Below are 25518 nucleotides of genomic sequence, written 5' to 3'. Positions count from 1 at the left end.
CCAGGAAGCACCACCATCTTTATCTCAAGGAGGGAAGATGCGGCTTGGTACAAAAGCAGACCTCTTGCACTGCATAATGATTGATGACACTGACTCACAACCTCCTCCTGTGGTTGATGCCGTGTTCCTTGATGGTGCAGCGGTGGTCCAGATGCTGAATCCTGGTCCAGCAAAGACCTTCCAGGACTATGCAGATAGTGTCTTTGAGCCATATGCAAAATCCCAGCTTGAGAAAAACAAGGCGTCTTGATGTTATCTGGGACATCTATATCCCAGACAGTCTGAAAGGAACCACCCGACAGAAGAGAGGGAAGGGAATCAGGAGACGGGTGATGCCTACCACTGCACTGTCAAAGCACTGGAAAGACTTCCTGCGTGTTGATGAGAACAAAACAGAATTTGCATCACAGTAGATGAGAGAAAAGAGGTTTACGCAACTCATGGCAAAATGGTGCTCTGCTCTCCTCCCCAGTGTGACGTGACAAATCTCACCCCATGTTGTCAAGAGGAAGCAGACACACGCTTGCTTATGCATGAGTCAGATGCTGTTCAGAAGGGTTGCAAGAAGGTGACTATTCGTACTGTTGACACCGATGTTGTAGTCATGGCCGTGGCCATGTTTAGGAAGATCAAGCCAGAGGAAATGTGGATTTCTCTTGGTAGTGGAACCAACCTCAGATATATTGGCGTTCATGAGATAGCCAACAAGCTGGGTCCAAGTACCTGTGCTGCTCTCCCATTGTTCCACGCACTCACAGGATGTGACAGTCTCAGCATTTGCTGGAAGAGGAAAGAAAACAGCATGGCAGACTTGGGAGGCTTTCAATGAGCTCCTGCAGATGCAGGGTGATGTGAGTGAGCTGTCCAAGTCACGGTTGGAGCGCTTTGTCGTACTGATGTATGACAGGACAAGCGAAACCACAGAGGTAAATGAAGCTAGAAAACAGCTCTTGCCCCCAACGAAGGAAGCGCTAGAGCAACACATTAAGCGTGCCAGCTATCAGGCCAATGTTTGGAGCAATGCCTTGGAACCTGACCCTCAGCTGCCAAGCCCTGCTGATTGGGGCTGGGTGAAAGAATGGGATGGCAGCCACTGTGGACCACCCTTCCAGAAGCATCACAGAGCTGCTATGAACTGATCCATTGTGGTTGAAAGAAAGGGTGTACAACACGCTGCAAGTGCAAAAAGGCTGCCCTCAAGTGTACTGCCCTTTGCTCATGCTCAGGAGACTGTTAGGCCTCACTAATAATGCCATTGTAGGGCAGGTACTACTTACTACAACTACGGTAGGTTAAGCGATGTCAACTGTTCAATCAAATTTAACACGCATATTGTTGAAAGTCCTTTTTTGAGTCTTTGTGTGAGGTGTGTTTGTATGACATGAAACCCAATTGCCATATCCTATACAGCTGATTTAATCTATTAAAGCACTTTTATGATGACCAGTGGGTTCCACAACTCTTCTTTTTGATATAATACCTTTGTGCCTGGAAAAAAAGTTTAAAAAAACATGTTTTTGAGAGCCCAAAATGTGTACAGACTCTGACAAGTTCCAGAGGTCAATTCAGAAGTGTTTCCACATCTGAAAACAAACTTCATGTATATAGAAACACTGTATAAAGTGTCATGCTTCTTTCATAAAATGCACAATACCTTCCATATATGAGCTTATCTGCCCCACTACTGAGCAAAACTCTGGAAACGCAGCAGCGAGACACATCTCCATTATCTTTCATTCTCTCCATCTCACCCCAGCTGATTTAGCTCCATTTAAAAGGAACACTCCAACTTTTTGGGAAATTCGCCATCCACCCTGGAGTTAGACAAGCAGATACATACCCTTTTTTTCTCTGTGCATGCATTAGGCTTAGGGAACAGCCGCACCGTTAGCCTAGCTTAGTGTCATTCACTGGAAGTAGGTGTGCCAGTGTAGCCTAGTTCCCAACAGTCACCCCAAATACAACTCCAAAAACGCTAAGCTAGGCTAACGGTGCGGCTGTTCCCCAAGCCTAATGCATGCACAGAGAAGAAACGGGTATGTATCTGCTTGTCTAACTCCAGGGTAGATGGCAAATAAGCTAATTTCCCCAAAAGTTGGCGTGTTCCTTTATTGTTTTCTTTTTTTTAAACTTTGACCAGTCAGCTGGTTCTTTTTAGCGTTTATCGCTTTTTCTTCGCATTCATACTTGGTCAAGTTCGACCGACAGAAGCAGGCTGAAAGGGTTCAGATGGGGGGAAAGACACTCTGGGAAAGGCACGGCTGCCGTCCGGGATTCGAACGCGCTCAGCCCCAGATCCGCGCAAGCGCGGTTGTCCACGGCGCTGAAATAGCACTCGCGGTACGTGGTGAGCTACTGGAGCTCCCCCCTTTATTGTTTTCAAAGCATGAGATCCAAATTATGAAAAACGTTTCCTTCATTGCCGTCGGCACCGCAACTTTTGAACGGTCATTCTCAGCAAAGAGGCGCATCCAAAACTGGCTAAGAACAACAATGTGCGCCAGGAGAGACAGTCAACTCGGAGTCTGCTTCACATTGAAAGTGATCTCACAGACAAACTCAAAGCAGAAAAGATCATTGATGCCAAGACGAAACGTCGCATTTTGCTCCATTAAGGTAAGACAATGGTTAATCATATTGGATGCCTTCATTTGAACACTTAATTTGCACTATATATTAAATGAGTGGGGCTTGCTGTAGTAGCCTAGTGGGTGTGTGTATTATATGAATTCAGAACCATGGACAGCACCGTTTGCAGGTGCATGCATCGTGCGCAAGCCAAAAAGAAAAAAGGATAGATTTCTCCCCTAATGTTCGGCTCACCCGCCGCCTATGTACAAGACACTCACACAATATAGGCTACATACAGCGACCATCCATGATTTAACACTGCTGCTCATCACAGTGCTTGCTAGCACATGTTAGCCAGCTACAAAAATACAGCACGCCTGTGTGACAACTGTAACTTAGTAGACACTTGTAAAACTGAGCGGAACCTTCTGGGAACATCACTCATCATTACGCGCCCCTCTCTCTCTCTCTCTCTGAGTCTCAGTGTGTGAGGTTAGCGCCGTCACTCAGAGCGCGATCAAATCATTTTAAATTGAAATGTTTTTAATTAGCCTCAATTTTATACAGGTCATAGTCATACCTACTGGTTTAAATAAACAATTTGATAAGTATTTCCCCTCTTTGCTGAGCAAGAGTTTTGTACAAAAGGACGGCCCCTTATATATAGAGGCCTGTCCCAAATATAGGCCGGTTGTGTTCAATGATAGAAGGAAATAAAAGCCTGGGCTATTAATTTAGGTTTACGGTAATAAAGTACTCTGTACTCGTAGGCTACCGGTTCTGAAGTTTGTTTTTTATCAGTGCACCTCTAATTAACTGTTGCTTCCAATAGAGGTTTGCATGTTAATGGTCCATTCTGAACTGTTATAGGAGAGCCCACCATCTTTGTGGACAAACCCTGAAACACATGAACACACAGGAGATGTACCAACGCCTCCCTGTTCCCCTCTGCTGCTCAGCGAGGCCTTCACTGGCCGGCAGGCAGCAGCCCGGTCCTGTGGCCAGAGCAGCGAGTCTATGTGCGGACCTGGAATTTACCAGCCTTCGTCATGTACTTGATGCCTTTGAAAGGTTTATACTTCTCTCCGTACATATCCAACCGGTTCACCTTCAACCCTGTCAAGAGGAGAGACAACAAGCAGAAAAACACCAGTGTTTAGTTTAGTTTATTTATTTAGCACATTATTTAAAAACAGTGCTAGGAGGGAACGAAGCCCAAAGGGCTCGTATAAAGTTCCACTCCCGTCCCATCAATGTCCATAAACAAAATATGAAACGTAATACATGTAAACATGGCCAAGAAAAGAACACAAAACAAGATCAGAGACATAAGGCAAACACTATAACGAAAAATGGAAGATAGACAAGGATATATATCATGTTCCAAACACTGTTTATATCTCATTAACCAATACAGAAGCACAGTACATCAATACTTAACAATAGACCAATAGGGGCCGTTCACAGAATGTTTGTGGAGTTCTCCTTCTTCCAACATGGCTGCCTGTAGCCATTGGTAACCACTTACAAAAAGGAAAATGCCCAATTTCTGTACAGTAGGTAAAACATTAGAAAAACATGACATGACTGTTCCACTGTGAATTCTTTGCAAGATATGCATTTCTCATATATCGACGCATTGCAACCATTGTTTTGCACATAGCAAATGTTGTTTCTTCCAACTTGGAGCACAAGTCTAAACATTCCATTAGTGATTTAGCCAGGACAATGAACCTTAATGAACCTTTTAGTTAGAAATGGTTCAGTATTGAAATCATCATAGAGGCCAATACTGCATTTGTTGGAATTGGCGCCATCTAGTGGCATAGGCCTCTATGCTCACACAGTGAGGCAGTCATGTGCTTGTCATCTGAGTAGGCTGTGGTTAGTTAAATTATGTTGGACACCTTTGACCCAGTCACTGAGGTACAGGGTGTGTATATATGTGTGTGTGTGTGTGTACAGTATATGTATATATGTGTGTGTATGTGTATACATGTGTGTGTGTGTGTGTGTGTGTATATATGCGTGTATGTGTGTGTGTATATGTATATATATGTGTGTGTATATGTATGTGTGTGTGTATACATGTGTGTGTATATATATGTGTGTGTGTGTGTGTGTGTGTATATATGTGTGTGTGTGTGTATACATGTGTGTGTATACAGTATGTGTGTGTGTGTGTATACAGTATGTATGTGTGTGTGTGTGTACATGTATACATTAGGGCTGACCCCTATTAGTCGAATAGTCGACTAATCGATCGAAAGGAGCCGTAGTCGACTGCCAACCTCTTAGTGGAATGGACAAAAAAAAGTATATATATATTTGTGTAATTTTTTTTATTAAATTTTTTTGTATCATTCTTTCCAAAAAAAGAGGCCTAGAAACGTGGCTAACGCTAATGGCACGCATACCAGAAGCTAACTGCCTAAGAAAACAGGCACAGAGGCACTGAATGAACACACTAGACTAGACAAATATCAAGATGTATCCATCAGTGGACCAATTGCATGCTTTTGCAGAGGACAAGAAGCCTTCAGTCGACTCCTTCAGACATTAAGCACCCCCACAGCCCAAATGGAATGATAAAAAAATACAAATATATATTATTATACTTTTATTTTATTTTTATAGTCGACTAATAGTCAACTATATACAAATCCTTAGTCGGGGACAGCCCTAGTATACATGCGTGTGTGTGTGTATATTATATGTGTGTGTGTGTGTGTGTGTGTGTGTGTGTGTGTGTGTGTGTGTGTGTGTGTGTACATGTATACGTGTGTGTGTATATATGTGTACCTGAGATGGCCATCTGCTGGATCTTGAACTGGATGTTGACGGCTGGGTTCTCGTCAGGCTTGGAGGCCCCGGCCTGCAGGGTCATGGTGCCCTTCAGACTGGGCAGCTTCTGAGGGTTGATCTTCCCGACCTCCCAGGACAACATCTGGCCAAGAAAGAAGACAGACTAGACGTCATATTACTTGTGGACAGCCACACACTTTCCTTTCTCTTATCCATGTACTCATGAGATGACTGACAGCATATGGCCTTCCATCTAAACAATCTTATATATTATATATACTCTCCTTTCTGGGTCCACTGGGTCCACCCTCACACTGTACCTTAGTGACGGGGTCGAAGGTGTGTGACGCCTGGGTGCCCCCCCCCCCCTCACACTGTACCTTAGTGACGGGATCGAAGGTGTGTGACCCCTGGGTGCCCCCCCCCCCCCCCCCCCCTCACACTGTACCTTAGTGACGGGGTCGAAGGTGTGTGACCCCTGGGTGTGCCCCCCCCCCACCACTGTACCTTAGTGACTGGGTCGAAGGTGTGAGTGTGACCCCTGGGTGCCCCCCCCCCCCACACTGTACCTTAGTGACTGGGTCGAAGGTGTGAGTGTGACCCCTGGGTGCCCCCCCCCACACTGTACCTTAGTGACAGGGTCGAAGGTGTGTGACCCCTGGGTGGAGGTGAGGCTGGTGCTCAGCACCCCTCTTGGCAGCTGACTGGTGACCAGGACCGACTCCACACCTTTGCCCATGGTCTGCTTGGGGCCCAGCGTCAGGTCAAAGCGGCCCTGGGAGCTTCCCTCCCGGAAGCTGATGTTGTGCTTCACGTACACTGGGATGGCGACCAGGCTGAGAGAGAGAGGAGGCCGAACACACAGCGGGTCAGGATGGAGCAGTCGGTCAGAGAGGAAGAACAATACTAGAGACTCAGGGGACAAACAGAATAAACATATAAGCCGCGGCTTTTTCCCCCATTTTTCAACCCTGCGGCTTATATAACGGTGCGGCTTATATGTGACTCGACGTGACCAAACCCGAAAATGTAAAAATCAAAATATTGCTTTTTTGACTGCATTGAAATGTTATTTATCTGTTCCCTTATTTGCTAAACTTAATACAACTTGTAAATGAGTTAATTCTTGTTATTTGTCCGACAGTATTGTGTCCCAATGCTAATTACATATGGTAATTAAACATTAAAACACCTGCGGCTTATAGTCCAGTGCGGCTTATATATGTACACATCATTCAATTTAGCTGCTGCGGCTTATAGTCAGGTGCGGCTTATAGTGCGAAAAGTACGGTAGATGTTTCATGGCGTCACAATGTAATAGATGTCAAATATCAAACATTCATATTGCAAATGGATTTTTTTTTTAAATAATTTCAAAAATGATTTGACAATTGAGTGAATCCAAACACATGGCGTAGATGTTCTTGGTAGATCCACAAAATGTTCCAAGGATTATAATGTCCTCTATTGGAGATGGTGGGAAACTATGCAGCTATACAACTAAACATCAATTCACTTCTTTGCTTTCCAGAGAGATTACACGAATCCAAATAGCCAACAAATAGACTGTCTCAGTGGAATTGAGTTGCTAGGGAGCAGCTTGGACTGCAGTTGACTTACTGTTGTAGTGTTAGCTAATATCAACAACTGAGGAAAGCAAATGTAGTCCATTTACAATGTTGTCACTTTGTTTGAAACTGTCTATACAGTAGGGCTGGGCAATTAATCGAAAAAAAATCGCGATCTCGATTCATAGACCTATGCAATCTCATTTCTAAGTTATGATGATTTATTTTAAAAATAAATAAATTTAATTAAACTTTTATTTTTATTTTTTTTACTTTTTACTTTTTAAATGATTTTATTGAAAAAATAAGAATCGTGAGAGAATCGTGATCTCAATTCTTAGAGAAAAATCGTGATTCACATTTTAGCAAGAATCGCCCAGCCGTACTATACAGTACAACAATTGGACAGGGTTCCTACACATCTTTACTGATAAAATTCCACGACAAAGTGCAAATTCCATAACAAATATTTGTTTGTCTTGTTTTGGCTACTATGACATAGCCAATTACTTGTGTAATTACTAGGCAATTTGATATTTGTGTCATTATTCCTTCAAATGTCAGCAGCGAAGCTTTATATTAAAAAGCTTGATCTGTTGGAAAAATTATTATGGACTGATTTCCATGATATTTTCAAAACTACTTGACCATGTATAATTTCTATACCTTTTTCAGGCCTGGGAAACATTATTCTTAAATTCCAAGACTTTTTCAGGTTTTTCACAACTATAGGAACCCAAAATTGGACTACTGGGGATAGTATTACTAAACACCAATGAACTACAAACCTACATACCGGTACTATACATTCAGTCCCTGGCTAAAGTATTTAGACATTGTGTCAAATTGGTTCATTTAGCTGTGTACTCGTGAAATTTGCACTTCTGATCAAAAGATAAACATAAGGACAAGGAAGAGAGTCAGTTATGGATTCTGACTGTATAGACTCGCCACAATTTAAACTAAGCACTATATTTGGACCATTTAACAAGAACATCAAAGAGCCTCAGGGCAGCTCTGGCTGCAATTGTAGCTTACCACCACCGGTATGACTGTGTATGAACGAATAATGGACTCTGTGAAGCGCTCTGGGTGTCATGAAGAGCGCTATATAAATCCAAGCCATTATAAAGTAATCTAAGCTCAATATATGGTCACATCCTCCTTACAAAATAAAAAGTAAAATCATTGACCTATCAATATTAATTGACTCTTGAGATCCTCTTTGGGTGTACTCTTGAAAGCTCTGAATGGAGCCTCTACATCTCCCGATAGTTTAGTGGTGGGATGGACTCTGCAGTACTTTATTCCAGTGTAGGATACACGGCTGACAGACCTTGAGCTAAGAGTACCGGCTAAAAGCAAATGCCTTGCTGCCACCAATCCTCCGTTTATACAGGGTCAATTCATCAGTGTAATGCTTCCAAATGAGTGTTCCCATTGATCTCCATTGGAAAACTGTCCAGGAGAACTGCCATGTATTGAAGTGACCATGTATAACTTGAGTCCTGGCAGTGGGGGGCCAGTGGTTTTAGGTTGGAATACTATCGCAGGGCCTGGATGTTTAGTAAGCGACATCCACCCGCTAGCGCTGAAGGCCAAGAAGCCTACTGGTGGGACCTACGTGCAGCGCGACAGAAATGTTAATCGTGCGTCGCCGTGGGGCGACACAGACAACGTGGAGGTCTATGATGGTCTAGGTGTGGCAGCGAAAGGAGCCGTGACAGACTGATAATTCAGCCTTAACAGCATGTAAAAACAAATATCTGTCAGTTCACCGTATGTTCACCATTTGATCAGAAATGCAAATAGGAATCATTTCACACAACTGTCCCCAATAATTTTGCCTCCGACCGTATGCTCCATCAAATGGACGCTTCATTTTGTTCAACTTTCATTGAACAGTACGATTCCTGAAGCTCCAACTGCAATGTAAAAGCACAGTGAAATACATTCTTAGTGGGTGGAGACTGCATGAAAACAATAAGGAAGGGGGGAGAGTGGTTAAATGATGTGTCGATGCAAGCAGGTGTGTGGTCAGAATAATAATAATATCTTAGATTTATATAGCGCCTTTCAGGAGACCCAAGGCGCTTAACAGGAGGGGGCAACTAGGGGAAGGGGATCGGGGAACAACGTAATATTATATTTTTTTATTAAAATAAGAGGGAAATCAGGCAGAGTCATTTACAAGTTTGGTGACGGTGGGTTTGAGTTGGGATTTGAAGAGTGCAGGAATGTAGCACTACGGATGTTTGGAGGGAGGGAGTTCCAGAAGGTGGGTGTGGCAATAGAGAAGGCATTGGGACCAAATAGGCCTGGGTATCGAAGATTTCATACTTTTATGCTATCAATCTAATTGCCTCAATGCTATTGAGTAGCGAAGAATGTTGTGGTAACAAAATTTGGTATCGATCGGACACACTGTAATTTTATACCAAATTTTGATCCCCAAGTAGTTAATCTAATCAGTATCAGTGAACCAATAAGCATGTTTGTTCCAAGATATAACATTTTCCAAGATTTTCAAATGACACCCAGCCCCAGGTCTGAATGAGCTCTGACTTGGGAAAACACCAGTGTTCAGAGGACTCTTTCCCACGTGGGGACATTAATAAACAGAAAAAGACTGACTTCTGTGAGCTGACGTGGTAGGAGAGCAGCCGGAAGTTTCCGTCAGGGGGGACGAAGGAGAGGATGCGCTCCGCTTCCCAGCGCTTGAACCGCACACACGGGTGGAAGCTGACATCATCCAGCAGCCGAGGATTCTGGGAAATGACAAGAGAGTCAGAGGGGCTAGCTAGGGGTTAAAAAAAATGTCACTTGTAATCTGTGCATAGACACTAGGGAAGGGTCTTGAGAATCAATAAGAGCTGGAAGTGATGCCACCAACATTGGTGTTATTTTTTAAACGCTAAAAACTGAGCCCAAAACTTGAGGACTGAATTGTGAAATCTCACCATGAATGACAGTGTGAGGTCAGGCATGCCCGTCAGCTTCACAGAGGCATCAATCACTCCCTGGATCTCTGCTGTGATGGTGGAGCCTGATGGTTGATAGGGAGGAAGAGCAAAGGGGTGATTAACATGAGAAAACAACATGATTAGGGCTGGGTTAAAAACTATTTTTCAATATTTGTTTTGAAATGCTAGTGTGTTTTTGTGTGTCAATCGTCTATTCTTTTCAGTGAGTGACAAAAAAAAACATACCAACAGAAAAGGTTCAGTTAGTAATCCCCAACCGCCTCCCATTACAATAATTTGTTTTGGTAGTGGGTCTATGTTAAAGATGGAACTTTAGTAAGTAAAGGAGTGAACGCTTTAGTGCTGAGGGATGAGAAATGAGAGATAAATGGCTCCCAGATGGAGAAACATGTCTCAGCTTTGCTTTTTTAACACGCCAACATTTAGGGAAATTAGCTTACCGTCTTCTCCAGAGAGAGACAAGAAGATGGATACCAGTTTCCTCTCTGTGCGTTCAGTAGAAAGCTATCTGGCTGCATGTTAGCCTAGCTTAGCATAATGAATGGAAGCGGACATGACCGGTTAGCCTTCGGGAGAGGTGTTAGTTTGACAAGGCCTAGGCTAACCGGTCATGTCCGCTTCCATTCATTGTGCTAAGCTAGGCTAACATGCAGCCAGATGGCTTTCTACTGAACGCACAGAGAGGAAACTGGTATCCATCTTATTGTCTCTCTCTGGAGAAGACGGTAAGCTAATTTCCCAAAATGTAGATAGCTAATCAGATCTCTCATCCATTGTATATGGGAGAGTGGGTGAGCTTGCTTCAAATATAGAAGAATGAACCCATTTGGCAATAAGAGTGGAGAATACCAGAGCATCTTCATGAAGCGCATCTTTCACATTTTGAAACACGCAGTCTGTGTTGTTCAGTGCAAAGCAGTACCTGATTTATCAATGATGACATCAATCTCCTCCACCACATCAAAGTAGGCTTCGTTATTGGTGTATTTCACTCCAGTGCGTCGCCATGGCACCACTGACAACTGGCCTGTAGGCAGCTGTTCCCCTACATTGGTACTGCCTGTCAGAATGAAAACAAACAGATGTGAGATCAATATACTTTCCACACCGTAGTGTCTGTACTGTATTGACCACAATAACTCCCTGGCTCTCACACAGTCCAAGTATGACGTGTCAATTTGTGCTAGAGCTGGGTGAGGTATACGACGGTATTTCATTCCAGTAGAAATTACAATGTGATATGACTTCCCTTTATGTCTTTATCTTGTAATACAATTGTCACGGTGCCATGTAATGCTAAATAGATTCTTATTTTATTTTTTATATAAATAGGAATACTTTTTTTGATTAGCCATCAGTACATATTTTTTACAATATTTAATATATTGTGGACGACGGTATTGTAGAACCCCATTTCTTTTCATAGCTCATGGCAGTATACCTTTATATTTGGTATACCACCGGCACCCGGCCCTACTTCAGGCTACGCTAAACTTCTAAATAGGAGAGAACACTCTGAGCGGTACATCTCCGTTTGTCTTGAATTCAGCATGCTAAAACATGCTTTAGTATGTATGTCATACGTTTTACATACACAAAACTATAACCAAAACATTATGGCTGAGGCCCGAGGCTGTTTCTAGGTACAATACAGTTGTAATACACAGGGGGACCAGTTGCATTGTTCGGCAATCCAAAGACACTAAAGTTCTCTGAAGTGAATAGTATGAATTAGATTAGACCAGTGGTGGGTGTATAATGTTTGAGGTACAGAAGACTAATATTGTTAAAGGCCCACTTGCATGTTGTATTTTTTAGGGCTGACCTTCGAAGCTTTTTTTTGGCAATCGAAGCTTTTTTTTTTTTTATTATTATTATTTTTTATCTTATGTTGTTGTTTTTAAATGTGCTCTATAAATAATGTGGATTGGATTAATTAATTAAGTAGCCCTGTTCTGAAGGTCCAGATTAACACTGAAAGTCTGCGTTTATTATTTTGTATAACTTATATATTGTTTATATATATAAGATATATATCTTTACGTCATATGTTTATCTAACAGTATTCATCATTCGCTCATTGTATATGTCCCATTCTTAACGCCGTAGGCGCCAGTGCGCGCGCTCCTCTAGACATGTTTCAGAACATGTTCAGACATGCCCGGACAAGTGAGAGAGCGTATTGATCTGTATGGGTGAATAGGCTCGGAACACAGGAAAACTAGCAGAGTGAGAGAGAAGTAACGTTTGGAGCAGTTGTAAACAGCACGGCCAGGCAACGTATCGTTATAGAGAGCCGTACGGCTAATTAGATACAACTATAATATTGTCGAGCCATTATTGGCACAGTATAGTGACTTGTGTAAGCGAAGTAACGTGGAGAGACTTATAGTTGAACCCAGCGACGTTCTGGACATAACTACTCATTGAAGACCGCCTGCGGGTTAGCTTCAAGTACAGACGGAGCTAACTAGCTATCATCCATGCCAACAGGCTTTTGGACTACTAGCTATTAATCCTGCCATCGGGCGCTAGGAATACAAGGACCGGTCCGTACGAGACCCTCTTTCCCAGCGACGACAGGATTATCCCACCAGTCTGCAGTTTCTCTGGAGCCGGAGCTCTAGAGAGAACCACCGTCTCCAGCCACCATCTTGCTTTTCCCTGTGCCGCTTCGCTCCGTCTCACTCCCTTCAGAGATCCACCGGTCGGGTATCCGTAGTATAGGAACTATCGTTACCTCTGACTTTGTTGCACTGACATTCTATTATTAAAGAGAGCTGTGTTATATTATGTATGTTTACTATTAACATTAAAATGCTTGTTCAACTTGTATCCCTGTCCCGCGCAGTTAATGGAGTGTCCGCCATTTTGAGTAACTGTACTGTCTGGCTAAATTAATATCTTTAGTAGTGGTTTTAATCTAAACATCTAAATACAGTCAGGGTTGTGTAGCCCCTTAGCTACAATTGGTCCTTCGAGCCGGAGGGTATCAGTAATAATAATAATATTAGTGATAATATGGCCAGCGGCGGACACTCTCCAATCGGCTCTCCCCCATTAGAGCGCCCTAGGCGCCAGCGTCAGCCCCCTCACCACTTGGAGGGCTACGCTGTAGATTTACCTCCTAGCTTATCTACGAGGACGTTAAGCAAGGATAACATTGGTAGCTCAAGTATGCCCAACCTTATCGACCCGTCAACCCCAGATGTAGAGACCCAAGCTAGTTTAAGTGAAACTGACTTAGCTTACAGGGGGGGGACAAGCTGGGCATGACCTGACTATATCCATAGAACGCCGCGCCCCCGAGATGGACCTCAGAGCGCATGAAAGTAAAGAACATGGCGCCCCCGAGATGGACCTCGGAGCGCGTGAGAAGACCAGGTCACCGCCAAGCCCTGCCAACTCCAAATCACCATCATCAGCGTCATCCCCAAGCGAGGCCGACCAGAGGCTAGCGCAAGTCCTGATCGCCACGATAACCGCTTCGGCGGAAAGGGATCGCCTCCAGGAGCAACGAGAGAGTGAGCGTGACCGCCTCAAGGGTGAGCGTGACCGCCTCCAGGCGCAACGAGAGAGTGAGCGCGAACATCTTAGACTGGAAGAGAGTCGCCTCCAGGCTGACACCACGATAACCGCTTCGGCGGAAAGGGATCGCCTCCAGGCGCAACGAGAGAGTGAGCGCGAACATCTCAGACTGGAAGAGAGGCGCCTCCAGGCTCAAGAAACCATGGAGCGAGACCGTGCCAATGCGCAGCGCGAGGCGGAGCGAGACCGTCTACAAGCACAAATGATGGCGCAAGCGCTCCAGAATGGGACTCCCCACTCCTCCACCCGGAGCTCCCGGAGATCATCACGCCAAGGGTCGAGGGCACCCTCCCCTCCCCGACGAAGCTACATGGGACCCCCCCTCAGGGAAGAACCTGCTTACGTTGCAGAGCAGCTAGCCGAGCGACTACAAAGCCTGACTGAGGACGAGGGAGGGCAGAGGGCCCGCCCGCACTACTCCATCTCAGACCAGGAGGCTCAGCGCAGCCCCGGTCTCAGTCACGACACGCTGCGTCATGAACCCCCAACACACCCCAGTGGGGAGTTCGAGCAACAGACGGCACTGAGTACTAGTACCTGGCAACCCAGCCCCTGGTTCCCGCCCAGCACGAACCAACGCACCGGGAGACTGGCCGAGAACGCCCCTCCCCCCACGTGTGTCAGTGTCACAGCCCTCTATGACACCCTACATTGGGTCCCACGCATTCCCAGACTTCACAAGAGAAGACCGAGCGCAGTATACCGAGCTGCGTATGTGCCTAGAGACAATCATGTCAGGAGTACAGGACGAGCCATACAAGTATGCCATTCTCCTCAAGCACCTCAAGGTAACTAGAGTGCACAACATAGCGCTGGCATACTCCAATTCACCAACTCCCTATTCTGACGCCCTGGCTGCCCTTGACGCACGTTACGGACGTACGTGGGATTATGTCATTCAGGAGATACGTGAGATCAAACGTATCCCCCCGGCTAGAGACAACCGAGCCCTGGACGACCTATCCGTCAAAGTACAGTCCCTAGTAGGGATGCTCGGGTCCCAGAAAGAGAAGGGAATGTACGAGTTGTACGCCAACTCCAACGTGGAGCGCATATTGGAGAAGCTCCCCCCATTCCGCCAAGAACGTTTTCGGCGGCAACGAAACTACCGTGACCCGAATGGACCAGAACAGTCACTGCTGGATCTTGCTGACTTCCTAGCCAGGGAGGTTAGCAGCCTAAGAATCGACACCTTCGCATGGGGTGGCTCGAACTCTAAAGAGGGACAGAGGAGGTTTAAAGACCAAATCAGGCCCATCACAGTGATGCACCAGGCCGAGTCGGTGTCACGGCAGAAGAGTCACAACCCCCCCGCCAAGGAGAAATGGAAGATCGCATGTCAATACTGCGACAGCGAACACTGGCTGTCACAGTGCGACGCATTCAAGAAACTGACCACCGCCGAAGTAAGTCAGTGGATTAAAGCTAACCGCCGCTGCTGCTGCTTCCGCTGCGCGCGCGGCCACATGGCAGCAGAATGCCGCCTTAAGAAGAAGTGTGGCAAGTGTGACGGCGCTCACCTCGAAGCACTGCACGAGAGCAACAAGCGCCCACCAGCTCCACAAAAGCACCTCGAGAACAGAAGTACTCTACATCGACCCCACGAAGAGTGGGAGCTCCAGAGTGCTCCTCAAGGTAGTACGAGTACTCCTCAGTCACGGGGACAAGGTACTCGACACCTACGCCGTCCTCGACGACGGGTCGGAGAAGACACTCCTCCTCGCCTCCGCCGCGACCCAGTTGGACCTGCGGGGCCCAGAGGAGACCATGACCCTCCGTACCATTCGTCGAGACTTAAAGACAATCAAAGGTGAGAACGTCTCGTTCACCATTGCAGCGATCGACCAGCCTGAGAAGCGGTACGCCATCAGCAAGGCGTTCACAAGCTACGACATAGGTTTGTCACGCTATGATTACCCCATCCCACAGCTGAGGGAAAAGTACGACCACCTACGCCAACTGCCCATACCGCCTATCAGCGGCGCTACACCGACCCTACTCATTGGCTCCGACCACGCGGACCTCATTGTCCCAACTGATGCGGTCCACATCGGACCCAGAGGATGCCCAGCCGCGGTTAAGACCCGACTGGGATGGACGCTCCAGGGCCCCCTCTCCGGGCCCTCCAGCCGACCAACGTCCACACGCTGCCTTTACACCAAGGTGAGTGACACAGACAACACTCTCCTACAGCACGTTGAGAGGCTATGGACACTAGACGCGCTGCCATTCAAGAACGAACGCAAGATGGTTCGGTCCAAGGAGGACAAGTATGCCATCGCTCTACTAGAGCAGAAGACTACGAGAGTCGAGGTCGACGGAGTGCTAAGATACGCAACCCCACTCTTGAGGCGGGACGGGATGCCCACTCTGCATGTGCCTAAGGGAGCGACGCACCACTGCCTACAGAGCGTATCCACGCTAGGGGTGGGAATCACCAGTTTCATCATGATACGATACGATATCGATTCTTTGGACAACGATACGATATTTGCCGATATCACAAAGTCTCTCACGATACAATACGATACGATTAGATTCAGGTGCCTGCGATCGATATGAGATGATATCATATGCCCATTTAACACAATCAGTAACATTTAGATCAACTAAAAAAAGGTAATGAAAATATCATTTGACATTTGTATTTTTGAGCTCTTCCAGACATTTAAAGGAAAATCAATCTATTGTTTTTAATACAAATAGACCTCCTGTTCACTGTAAAGTGCCACGTTTTTATATATTGAGCTTTAAACTTTAAGCTACATTTTTTGGAACTCAAAACTCACAACCTCCCTCTCCCAAACCGTTCCTACAACAATTTGTTGATGTTGCATGATCATGTATAGGCCTACATTTATTATGTATTATATTGTTTATGTTTAAATAACATTTAAACATCAAACTCCTCTGACCTCATCTGGTCTTTCCAAAGACGCGCGCACACACACACACAGAAAGGGAGAATGCTATGCTGTAACGTCTACACACACGGAGCTACCGCTGTTGTTCTTGGGCGGATATGAGACTCGCCACAGGATTTTCAAAATAAGAGTATCGATATGAATCGATCTTATTACATCGCATCGATCCGATTCGATTGTTGATAATTACATCGATGTATCGATCTGGATCGATGTATCGTCCCACCCCTAATCCACGCCAGAAGAAGCAGAGAGCATCCTAATGAAGCTACGGGCTTCGTTAGCCAAAGGTGGATTCGACCTCCGACAGTGGGCCAGTAGCGACCCTCAAGTTCTCCAGCACCTCCCTCCAGAGACTAAAGCCGCTAGCAGCGAGACCTGGATGGCGCACACTCCAGGCGAAGCGCAAGAGATGACTCTGGGCCTCGTCTGGCGCTTCAAGACGGACTCGCTTCACTACAGACACACACCTCTGAGGACGGATCAGGAGACGTCCACGACTAGACTGACCACTCGGCGGAGTGTGTACCGAACACTCGCCAGCCAGTACGACCCCATGGGGTGTATTCTCCCCTACACCACCCGGGCGAAGATGCTGGTGAGAGAACTGTGGGCCAAGGAGCAGGGCTGGGACGACCCCATACCCGAGCACCTAGCCACCACATGGAGAGAGTGGGAGGATGAACTCGTCTTACTCCGCGAGGTGGCCATCCCGCGGAGCTACTTCCCTTCTACCGTGCGACTGGAGACGTGTCAGATAGACTTGCACGTCTTCAGCGACGCCTCTGAAGTGGCGTACGGATCAGTGGCCCACCTGAGGGCTCGAGAAGAGGAAGTTCTGAACCCATCACCCCAAGCTACCTCTTGATGGGGCGGCTGGACCCTGCCCTTCCTCAGACTGTGTACGGTCAGGACGAGATGGACGGACGGAGGATGTGGAGACACAGCCAAGTGCTGACCGACCAGTCTTGGGCCCGCTTCCTCCTACGCTACTTGCCCTCCCTTCCAGCCCGTCAGAAATGGGTGAAAGACAGGGACAACCTGACCGTGGGGACCATCGTGATGATCATAGACATGTCACTACCCCGAGCTACGTGGCCAGCCGGCCGTGTGAGCAGAGTGATCAATGGCTCGGATGGGAAGGTCAGAGCAGCAGAGGTCATCGTACAAGGGCGGACTTATACCAGACCAGTAGCTAAGTTGATAGAGCTTCCTGCGTTCCCTGACCCCCCTGACGACGACGATAACCCACTGACCTTATAGATTACTTCCAACTTCCCATAGCCCATTATGGAGAAATTGACTTGACCCTGGATATTAATCTGTGCCCCAAATTTATTTGCTAATTAGGTTCGGACTAATTAGGGGGCGGCTGTTCTGAAGGTCCAGATTAACACTGAAAGTCTGCGTTTATTATTTTGTATAACTTATATATTGTTTATATATATAAGATATATATCTTTACGTCATATGTTTATCTAACAGTATTCATCATTCGCTCATTGTATATGTCCCATTCTTAACGCCATAGGCGCCAGTGCGCGCGCCCCTCTAGACATGTTTCAGACATGCCCGGACAAGTGAGAGAGCGTATTGATCTGTATGGGTGAATAGGCTCGGAAAACTAGCAGAGTGAGAGAGAAGTAACGTTTGGAGCAGTTGTAAACAGCACGGCCAGGCAACGTATCGTTATAGAGAGCCGTACGGCTAATTAGATACAACTATAATATTGTCGAGCCATTATTGGCACAGTATAGTGACTTGTGTAAGCGAAGTAACGTGGAGAGACTTATAGTTGAACCCAGCGACGTTCTGGACATAAGTACTCATTGAAGACCGCCTGCGGGTTAGCTTCAAGTACAGACGGAGCTAACTAGCTATCATCCATGCCAACAGGCTTTTGGACTACTAGCTATTAATCCTGCCATCGGGCGCTAGGAATACAAGGACCGGTCCGTACGAGACCCTCTTTCCCAACGACGACAGGATTATCCCACCAGTCTGCAGTTTCTCTGGAGCCGGAGCTCTAGAGAGAACCACCGTCTCCAGCCACCATCTTGCTTTTCCCTGTGCCGCTTCGCTCCGTCTCACTCCCTTCAGAGCTCCACCGGTCGGGTATCCGTAGTATAGGAACTATCGTTACCTCTGACTTTGTTGCACTGACATTCTATTATTAAAGAGAGCTGTGTTATATCATATGTATGTTTACTATTAACATTAAAATGCTTGTTCAACTTGTATCCCTGTCCCCGCGCAGTTAATGGAGTGTCCGCCATTTTGAGTAACTGTACTGTCTGGCTAAATTAATATCTTTAGTAGTGGTTTTAATCTAAACATCTAAATACAGTCAGGGTTGTGTAGCCCCTTAGCTTAACAAGCCCCTTTCGTGACTGTGACGCAGCCAACAAGGTTTCACTCGGCTGCCCTGCCTGGGTGCAGTGGGGCTGCTATCACAGCCAACGACATGACATTACATAATTATGTTGCCACCTTCGTCCATCAAGCAAACAATTATATAAATATTTATATGTAGTTGATAGAGACAAAGGCAGAATTCGACTTAATTAAGCACGTTTTATTAAGACATATTTTTATATGGGTCGGGACCAGGGGTGCAGTCGTAATATGGGCGAATACGTTTTCTTTTTTTTAACTTTGATTTTTTTTTAATGTTCGAAGCTTGTGCCATCGAACGAAGCTTCGAAGTATTTAAGACAGCCCTAGACTATTTTTGTTCAATAAACAATGTGACTAGGCCAACGGTGACTTTCATGAAGAGGGGGGAAAGAATTATCTAAATTTACCCAGTTTTAGCATTTTTATCAAACATTTTGTCCGCCCAACCACAATCACCACGCACGTGGATATTTTAATCCATGGTTCATAACGTGCACGTGTCATCTTAATGATGACGTCACACAAGGTACAGGGCAGCAGGGGGCGCTGAGAATCACAGGCAGGTAGTGGCAGGAAGCAGAGCCTTCTTGTTACTACTAGGCTAGCCGAGGAGCTAGTATCTGTTTCACCTAACACTATTGCTCCGTGATAGGGTGACCAGATATCACGCATTGCGCGTGATTGCACAGCAAAACTGTCTCTTTTCACGCGTCACGCAAATTGAGACCATGTCCCTCTTATTGGTTGTCATCTGTGCGAACGTCCCCCCCCCCAGCCAATGGAACCCCGAACGCGGAAGTGAAGCTCCGTTGGGGAAAATATACACACAAGCGGGGCCTATTTGAAATCTCCGCGATAGCAAAGAGCTGAGTGACAGACGGGGACACAACTGACAGCTCGTGCGACCCGCCATTAAGAAGAAGAAGACACTGACAGCTGCCTAGAACACACTCGTACTTTAAAAAATGCAGGACACACCAAACAAAAAGAGGAGGTGTAGTTACCGTAGCGAATGGAAAACAGAATACCCATTCTCGAAGTCAACTTCCTGCCTGTTGTTGCTAGGCAACTGCAGCGTGGGGGGTAACTGCCCCGCCTCGTACATTGTGTACGGTTCATTTAGTGCAGAAACGGATAGTTAAAGCGTCAAATCAAGCGGAATTTTCTTCAGTCCTTCACAATGCCAAAGAGCTGCTGTGTTACGCGTTGTACTAATGACAAAAACAGAAATCCAAATCGCAAGTTTTATACCATTACGGAGGAAAAAGTGGCTGGTGGCTAACGTTCGGCTAACTCGCTCTGCTGTTGTGGTTGTGGTAGCTACATGCTAAGCTAACGTTAATCACATCATATCGAACCGATAGGAGCTTATCTTATCTAATCTTACGTGGATGTTTGACCGGGTAGTGGCACACGTGGTACCACCACGTAAGATTAGATAAGATAAACTCCTATCGGTTCGATATGATGTGATTAACGTTAGCTTAGCATGTAGCTACCACGACCACAACACCAGAGCTAGTTAGCCGAACGTTAGCCGCCAGCCACTTTTAACTCCGTGATGGTATAAAACTTGCGATTTGGATTTCTGTGTTTGTTTTGTTATTAGTACAAAACGTAACATAGCAGCTTCAATTTGGGTATTCGAGAGTTGGCCATGTCTGTATGTGTTTTGTATGGACATTATGTCAAGTCAATCAGGGGGAGCTTCTTTGAATCATATCTCGCCTTAGAATCACCAGAAAGGCTTTCGAAATAGTGAAATGCCATGTTGGCCTCAATATTTTCAAAACAAATCGTATAAAAATGTTATGAAATGAACAAGAATGTGATAAAACATGTAATAAAAACGGACCTCAACACATGCATTTGATACTAGAAATCCGTATGGTCCCCCTATACCAAGATGGCGGCGGTCTCGTGACATCAGAGTGTCTTCGAGAATGGGTGAGAAATGTCGAGGGGGATGCAGAGAGGGTTTATTGTGAACTTTGCAATAGTTCGTTCTCCATTGGGCATGGGGGCGAATTTGATATAAAACGACAGACAAGCTGAGTCCCACAAGAAATGGGTTACACAAAAAGAGACGTCAAAATCCATGTTCGCATTTCTCCGACCAAAAGACGTTGGACAAGCAGACAAAATAACTGCTGCAGAGGTAACAACTGTTTACCACACTGTCCAACATGCCCAGTCATACAGATCAGCAGACTGTGGTACCAAGCTATCCCCTACCATTTTCCCCGACTCTGACATAGCCAAGACAATGGCCTGTGGTCGGACCAAGGCAGCAGCCATCGTAACCGAGGTGCTAGCCCCTGCTTCGGTGGAGAGTTGTCTCAGAGAACTCAAAACGCCAGCGGTTAAGCCACGGGAGGAAACAACCAAAGGTGTGTTAAATTCATGTGTGTATGAGGGTGTAGATTCCCCAAATGAAATATATTGCAAATATATTAGGAATATAGTGGGAGTATTGCCAATATATTATTAAATTTATTACAATAACAATATATTATCAAGGATATATCCACAATATATTTACAAATATACACATGGTAATTATATTGGTGTGTATATTATTCTATTTCCATATATTATGATATGGTTGGAATGGATATTGCCATATATTTCACTAAAATATATTAATAATATACTGCACACATATTTTTGATAATCACACGCTCAACTTCCTGCAGTCAGAGTGAACTGAATACATTCATTTCATAGCAAATATTGAAACTGAACTGTCCTTTTCCTGCTCCCAACCACCACTGCAAGTCCCCCCTCATCCTTCCTCCCCCCTGCTCATTCCCTGAATCCCTGGACTTGTGAGTTGAGACTTGTGTTACTGTTCCTGCTCTGTTTGATAAGTGATTGTAAGTCTGGGTGGTCATTTAATGTATTTAATTTATTTTTAGTATTATTTATTATTATTATTATTTTGACACCCATTAGAGACAAAAGGAAAATAAAAATAAAATGAATAAGGGCAAAACATATTAGGCTTGTGGTCATTTTAATGAGGACAGTGGCGGATGAGCCTTGAAGGAGGCGACAGGGACAGTCCACCAAAAGGGCGGGGGGGCTGCGTGCTGGGGGGGAGGGTGTCCCACATTTGGTTTATTTGGACCTGGTCACCCTACTCCGTGATCATAGCCATTTATCTCTAAAGCTATCCACTATTTGTAAAAGCCACACTATTTGTAAATATACTAATGTAAATCATTGTGTCATTGTACATATTGTGTATATAACGTTAGTAGCTAAGTTAGCTAGCTTGCTAGCCAGCATTCTCGAAACTCCTAACATGCCCCGATTTAAAATGGTTCTCTCCTCTTTGTATACATTGGCCTCACAAACAAAGTATTCTGCCAGGGAACTTATGGACACAACAGTAGTAGTAGTTATAAGGTGTTTGAGCTTGTAACGGTAACGTTAGTTAGCTATCGTGGTAGCCCGTTTCGTGACCGAGTGCATCAGTCATGAAAGGGGCTACTATCGTATCAACATGCCGTGACGTGTAGCTTGCTAGCCGGCATGATGCATGCAGTGCTTTGCCCCACAGGTCTGAGAAGAGGACCTGCACATTTTACTCGTTCCCGAAACTCTTCTACATGCCCCGATTTAAAATGGTTCACAACAGTAGACATAATGCTAGCTTGGTACTATGACCCGTGACGGGGATAAGGCGACAGCCTAACAGACCAATAGCGCTGCTGTACTGAACAACAGGCTGCCTAGTGGTACATGTAGTTCTTTTTTTATGACATTAAAACCCTTATAACTACCTTCAAAGTAGTCTCTCCGACGATTAAACCCATTTGCGTCTTGTAAGGCGTCCATTTGGATCAAGGAAATGGCTTTCTGCACTCGTCAAAACTCCATTGTAGTGGATGAGAAGTAGGGGAAAGTTACCTTCAGTGACGTCACGGCACTGATGGCGTCTGATAAGCTTTTTGATTGGCTCCATACATGTTATTCGTGCGTGGACATTTTTAACCCTTTCTGAGTGGAATTTCCGGCGTCAAATGAAAAAAAAAAAAAAATGAAATTAGATACCAATGATGTAAACTACCCATAATTGAAGAGTAGGGTTTAACCTGCAAGTGGGCCTTTAAAGGACTGTGGCAAGATGCTTTTCAACCAATGATTGAAGGTAGATTAAAAACCTCTGCTGAAACAATCAGGACAGGTAGGGCGTGCTACTTCAACTTGTATATAATTCATGGGGGCTTCTCTTTCTGTTATAAAGTTATCTTTATTCTGGTTAAAACAGTTATGTTATCGTCACTCGGACCATCATGAGACTGATGAAGAAGATCAGAGTTGATGATTGTTGGAAATCCTTAGCACAGTGTAAGGGCTGAAGCCTGGCTTTGATGTGGTCATTTCAATTTGTTGTGGCTTTTGGTTGAAGCAAACTGCCCACTTTATTTTTTTTTGACATTAATAAATTCCATTGTGATCATCAGTTGAGTTCTAACGGAGTGCCTTGCAGCAGTCCTACTACCTGTGATAGTGTTGACCATTGTGATCATCAGTTGAGTTCTAACGGAGTGCCTTGCAGCAGTCCTGCTACCTGTGATAGTGTTGACCAGTCTTGCTACCTGTGATCGTGTTGACCATTGTGATCATCAGTTGAGTTCTAACGGAGTGCCTTGCAGCAGTCCTGCTACCTGTGATCGTGTTGAATGACCAGTCTTGCTACCTGTGATAGTGTTGACCATTGTGCGGAGGATGGTTGGCGGCTTGATGAGCTCTTTGAGGATGTTGGACTCTGTGGCGAGAGGAAAGCCGTTGTCCAGCATCTCCTCCAGCAGCTCATAGACCACCACCACATTGTCCTTGATGGCAGCCTCTGTACACACTCCAAAATAGTCCTGACAACAAAGGCACACAGTCAGGAGGATATAGGTTTCTAAAATAAAAACAAGTCCACAAAACAGAGAGGGGGTGAGAAAGGGAGGATGAAAACAGTATGGTGGAAAGAAAGGATGGATTCTAATAGTAGATAATCCACCCAAACGCTTGACCTTTAAGACAAATGCTGTCAGCCAAATTACTTAAGGCAATGGACCTGGAGAACCGTAGGAACTCACGTAAAGGAACTCACAAAAGATGTAAAACCAACCTGGAATGTGTCGACGACTCGATGCAGGAACTCGATGACAAAGAGCGGGGGCACCTCGCTCTGTATGACGGCCACAAAGTAGATGCGGTGCCTGAGCACGCTGATGAGGTAGTGATGCGGCGTCGGGATCACCGGGGGCACGTTCTCCGGCTCGGTGGCGCGCTCCTGGGCCTCGAAGAAGTAGTCGCAGACGGAGCGGCTGACAACACTCTTCCAGTGCTTCTCCAGGAAGATGTCCCCCGAAGAGTTGACGAGGAACAAGCTGTGGATCATCTTGGCTGGAGGCTGAGAGGAAAGAGCAGATGTGGAAGACTGTATATTATTGACTGAGAAGGCCAGCCTCCCCTAACATGACGTGTTACTACAATGTGTGGGTTATCTTGGCTGGAGGCTGAGAGGAAAGAGCAGAGGTGGAAGACTACAGTATTATTATTGACTGAGTGAGAAGGCCAGCCTACCCTAACATGACGTTTGGGTTTACTACAATGTGTGGGTTATCTGAATAATAACACACAGGTTATTGATTGAAAATTGTATTACCAGATTGCAGAATGGGTACAGTACAGTACGGCTCAATACACACAATTGTTAATGGGATGCAGACCAGAGAAAGACGTTCGTCTTGTTTACATCAGGGTCCCCCAGGTTAGGTATGCATATTATACACAGAGAGAGAGGTTTCGATAAGTGTTTTTTTTATTGTTCTAACGCTGGCTTTAGCAATGTAAACGTATGTTTCCCATGTAAATAAAGCCCATTTTTAACAAACTCTGAATAGGTATCGCAGTAACTTGAGGGACTTAATGGGAAATGTGACACCGGCGTATTCATTATTGGGCATGGCATGGCTATCAGGTTCGGTACAGATACGAGTGCGTTACCTATCTCTATAGCATAGCTGTGTGACAAAAGCCTCGGTCAACATATATAATATATCTAGCTAACGTCATCTATTCTAGGACCAAATGACAATCTAGTTTAGTCATCTACACATCATGCTTTAATCAGATGCCTCCTCCCTCCAGTTGTCTTGTGACAGCACCGCAGACACCAACATGCAGAACGGTATGATTCATGAAGTAGTATGTTGGTTATTATTATTAACAGTGACATTATTGTTCATTTAAAATGAACCCGATGCTAATCTTTTAGTTTATAAACAAATCAGTCACTCACCGAAGACCTAAATTGTGTTTTCGTCTCGCCTTTCGCCCTTGTCTCAATGAGATTAGCGGCCGTCGGTCCTCCCCAGTTCCTTGTTATGTGGTGGAGCAAACGCTGTGAGATTGACACGGGAATGGACCAACCAGACACTCGCTAGGGTAGAAAACCCCGCCTATTGAATATAGGGATTGGTCAAAAATGACTCATTGCTCACAACTCCTCTGTAATTGGACAGCGACCAGTAAACACCAGTAAAAAAAAACATGGATTGGCCTAATCTGATATTTTTCGTCTGACATTTTGTAACCAATAATATCAGATTTCATATTGTGCGGATACTTTTCATGGGATAGCTACATAAACATGATGAGTGTATCTGTGAAAAT

General features: G+C 45.3%; 1 protein-coding gene across 1 annotated transcript; it reads right to left on the bottom strand.

Annotated features, from left to right (window-relative positions):
* Nucleotides 1-1981: 1981 nt before the first annotated feature.
* Nucleotides 1982-25212, bottom strand: ap3m2 (adaptor related protein complex 3 subunit mu 2). The gene is made up of 9 exons (XM_084338169.1): nt 25145-25212; nt 23969-24253; nt 23546-23717; nt 10851-10988; nt 9905-9990; nt 9579-9712; nt 6005-6212; nt 5374-5518; nt 1982-3687 (listed from the first exon to the last, which is right to left on the bottom strand). The coding sequence occupies exons 2-9, from the start codon at nt 24239-24241 to the stop codon at nt 3587-3589; spliced, it is 1257 nt and encodes a 418-aa protein (XP_084194295.1). The 5' UTR covers nt 24242-24253; nt 25145-25212; the 3' UTR covers nt 1982-3586.
* Nucleotides 25213-25518: the final 306 nt, after the last annotated feature.

Source organism: Notolepis coatsorum, assembly GCF_963971535.1.
Source record: "Notolepis coatsorum genome assembly, chromosome: 2".
Lineage (NCBI taxonomy): Eukaryota > Metazoa > Chordata > Actinopteri > Aulopiformes > Paralepididae > Notolepis > Notolepis coatsorum.
The sequence above is the reverse complement of the archived record's forward strand: the minus strand, read 5'-3'. Positions and strand labels throughout refer to the sequence as shown.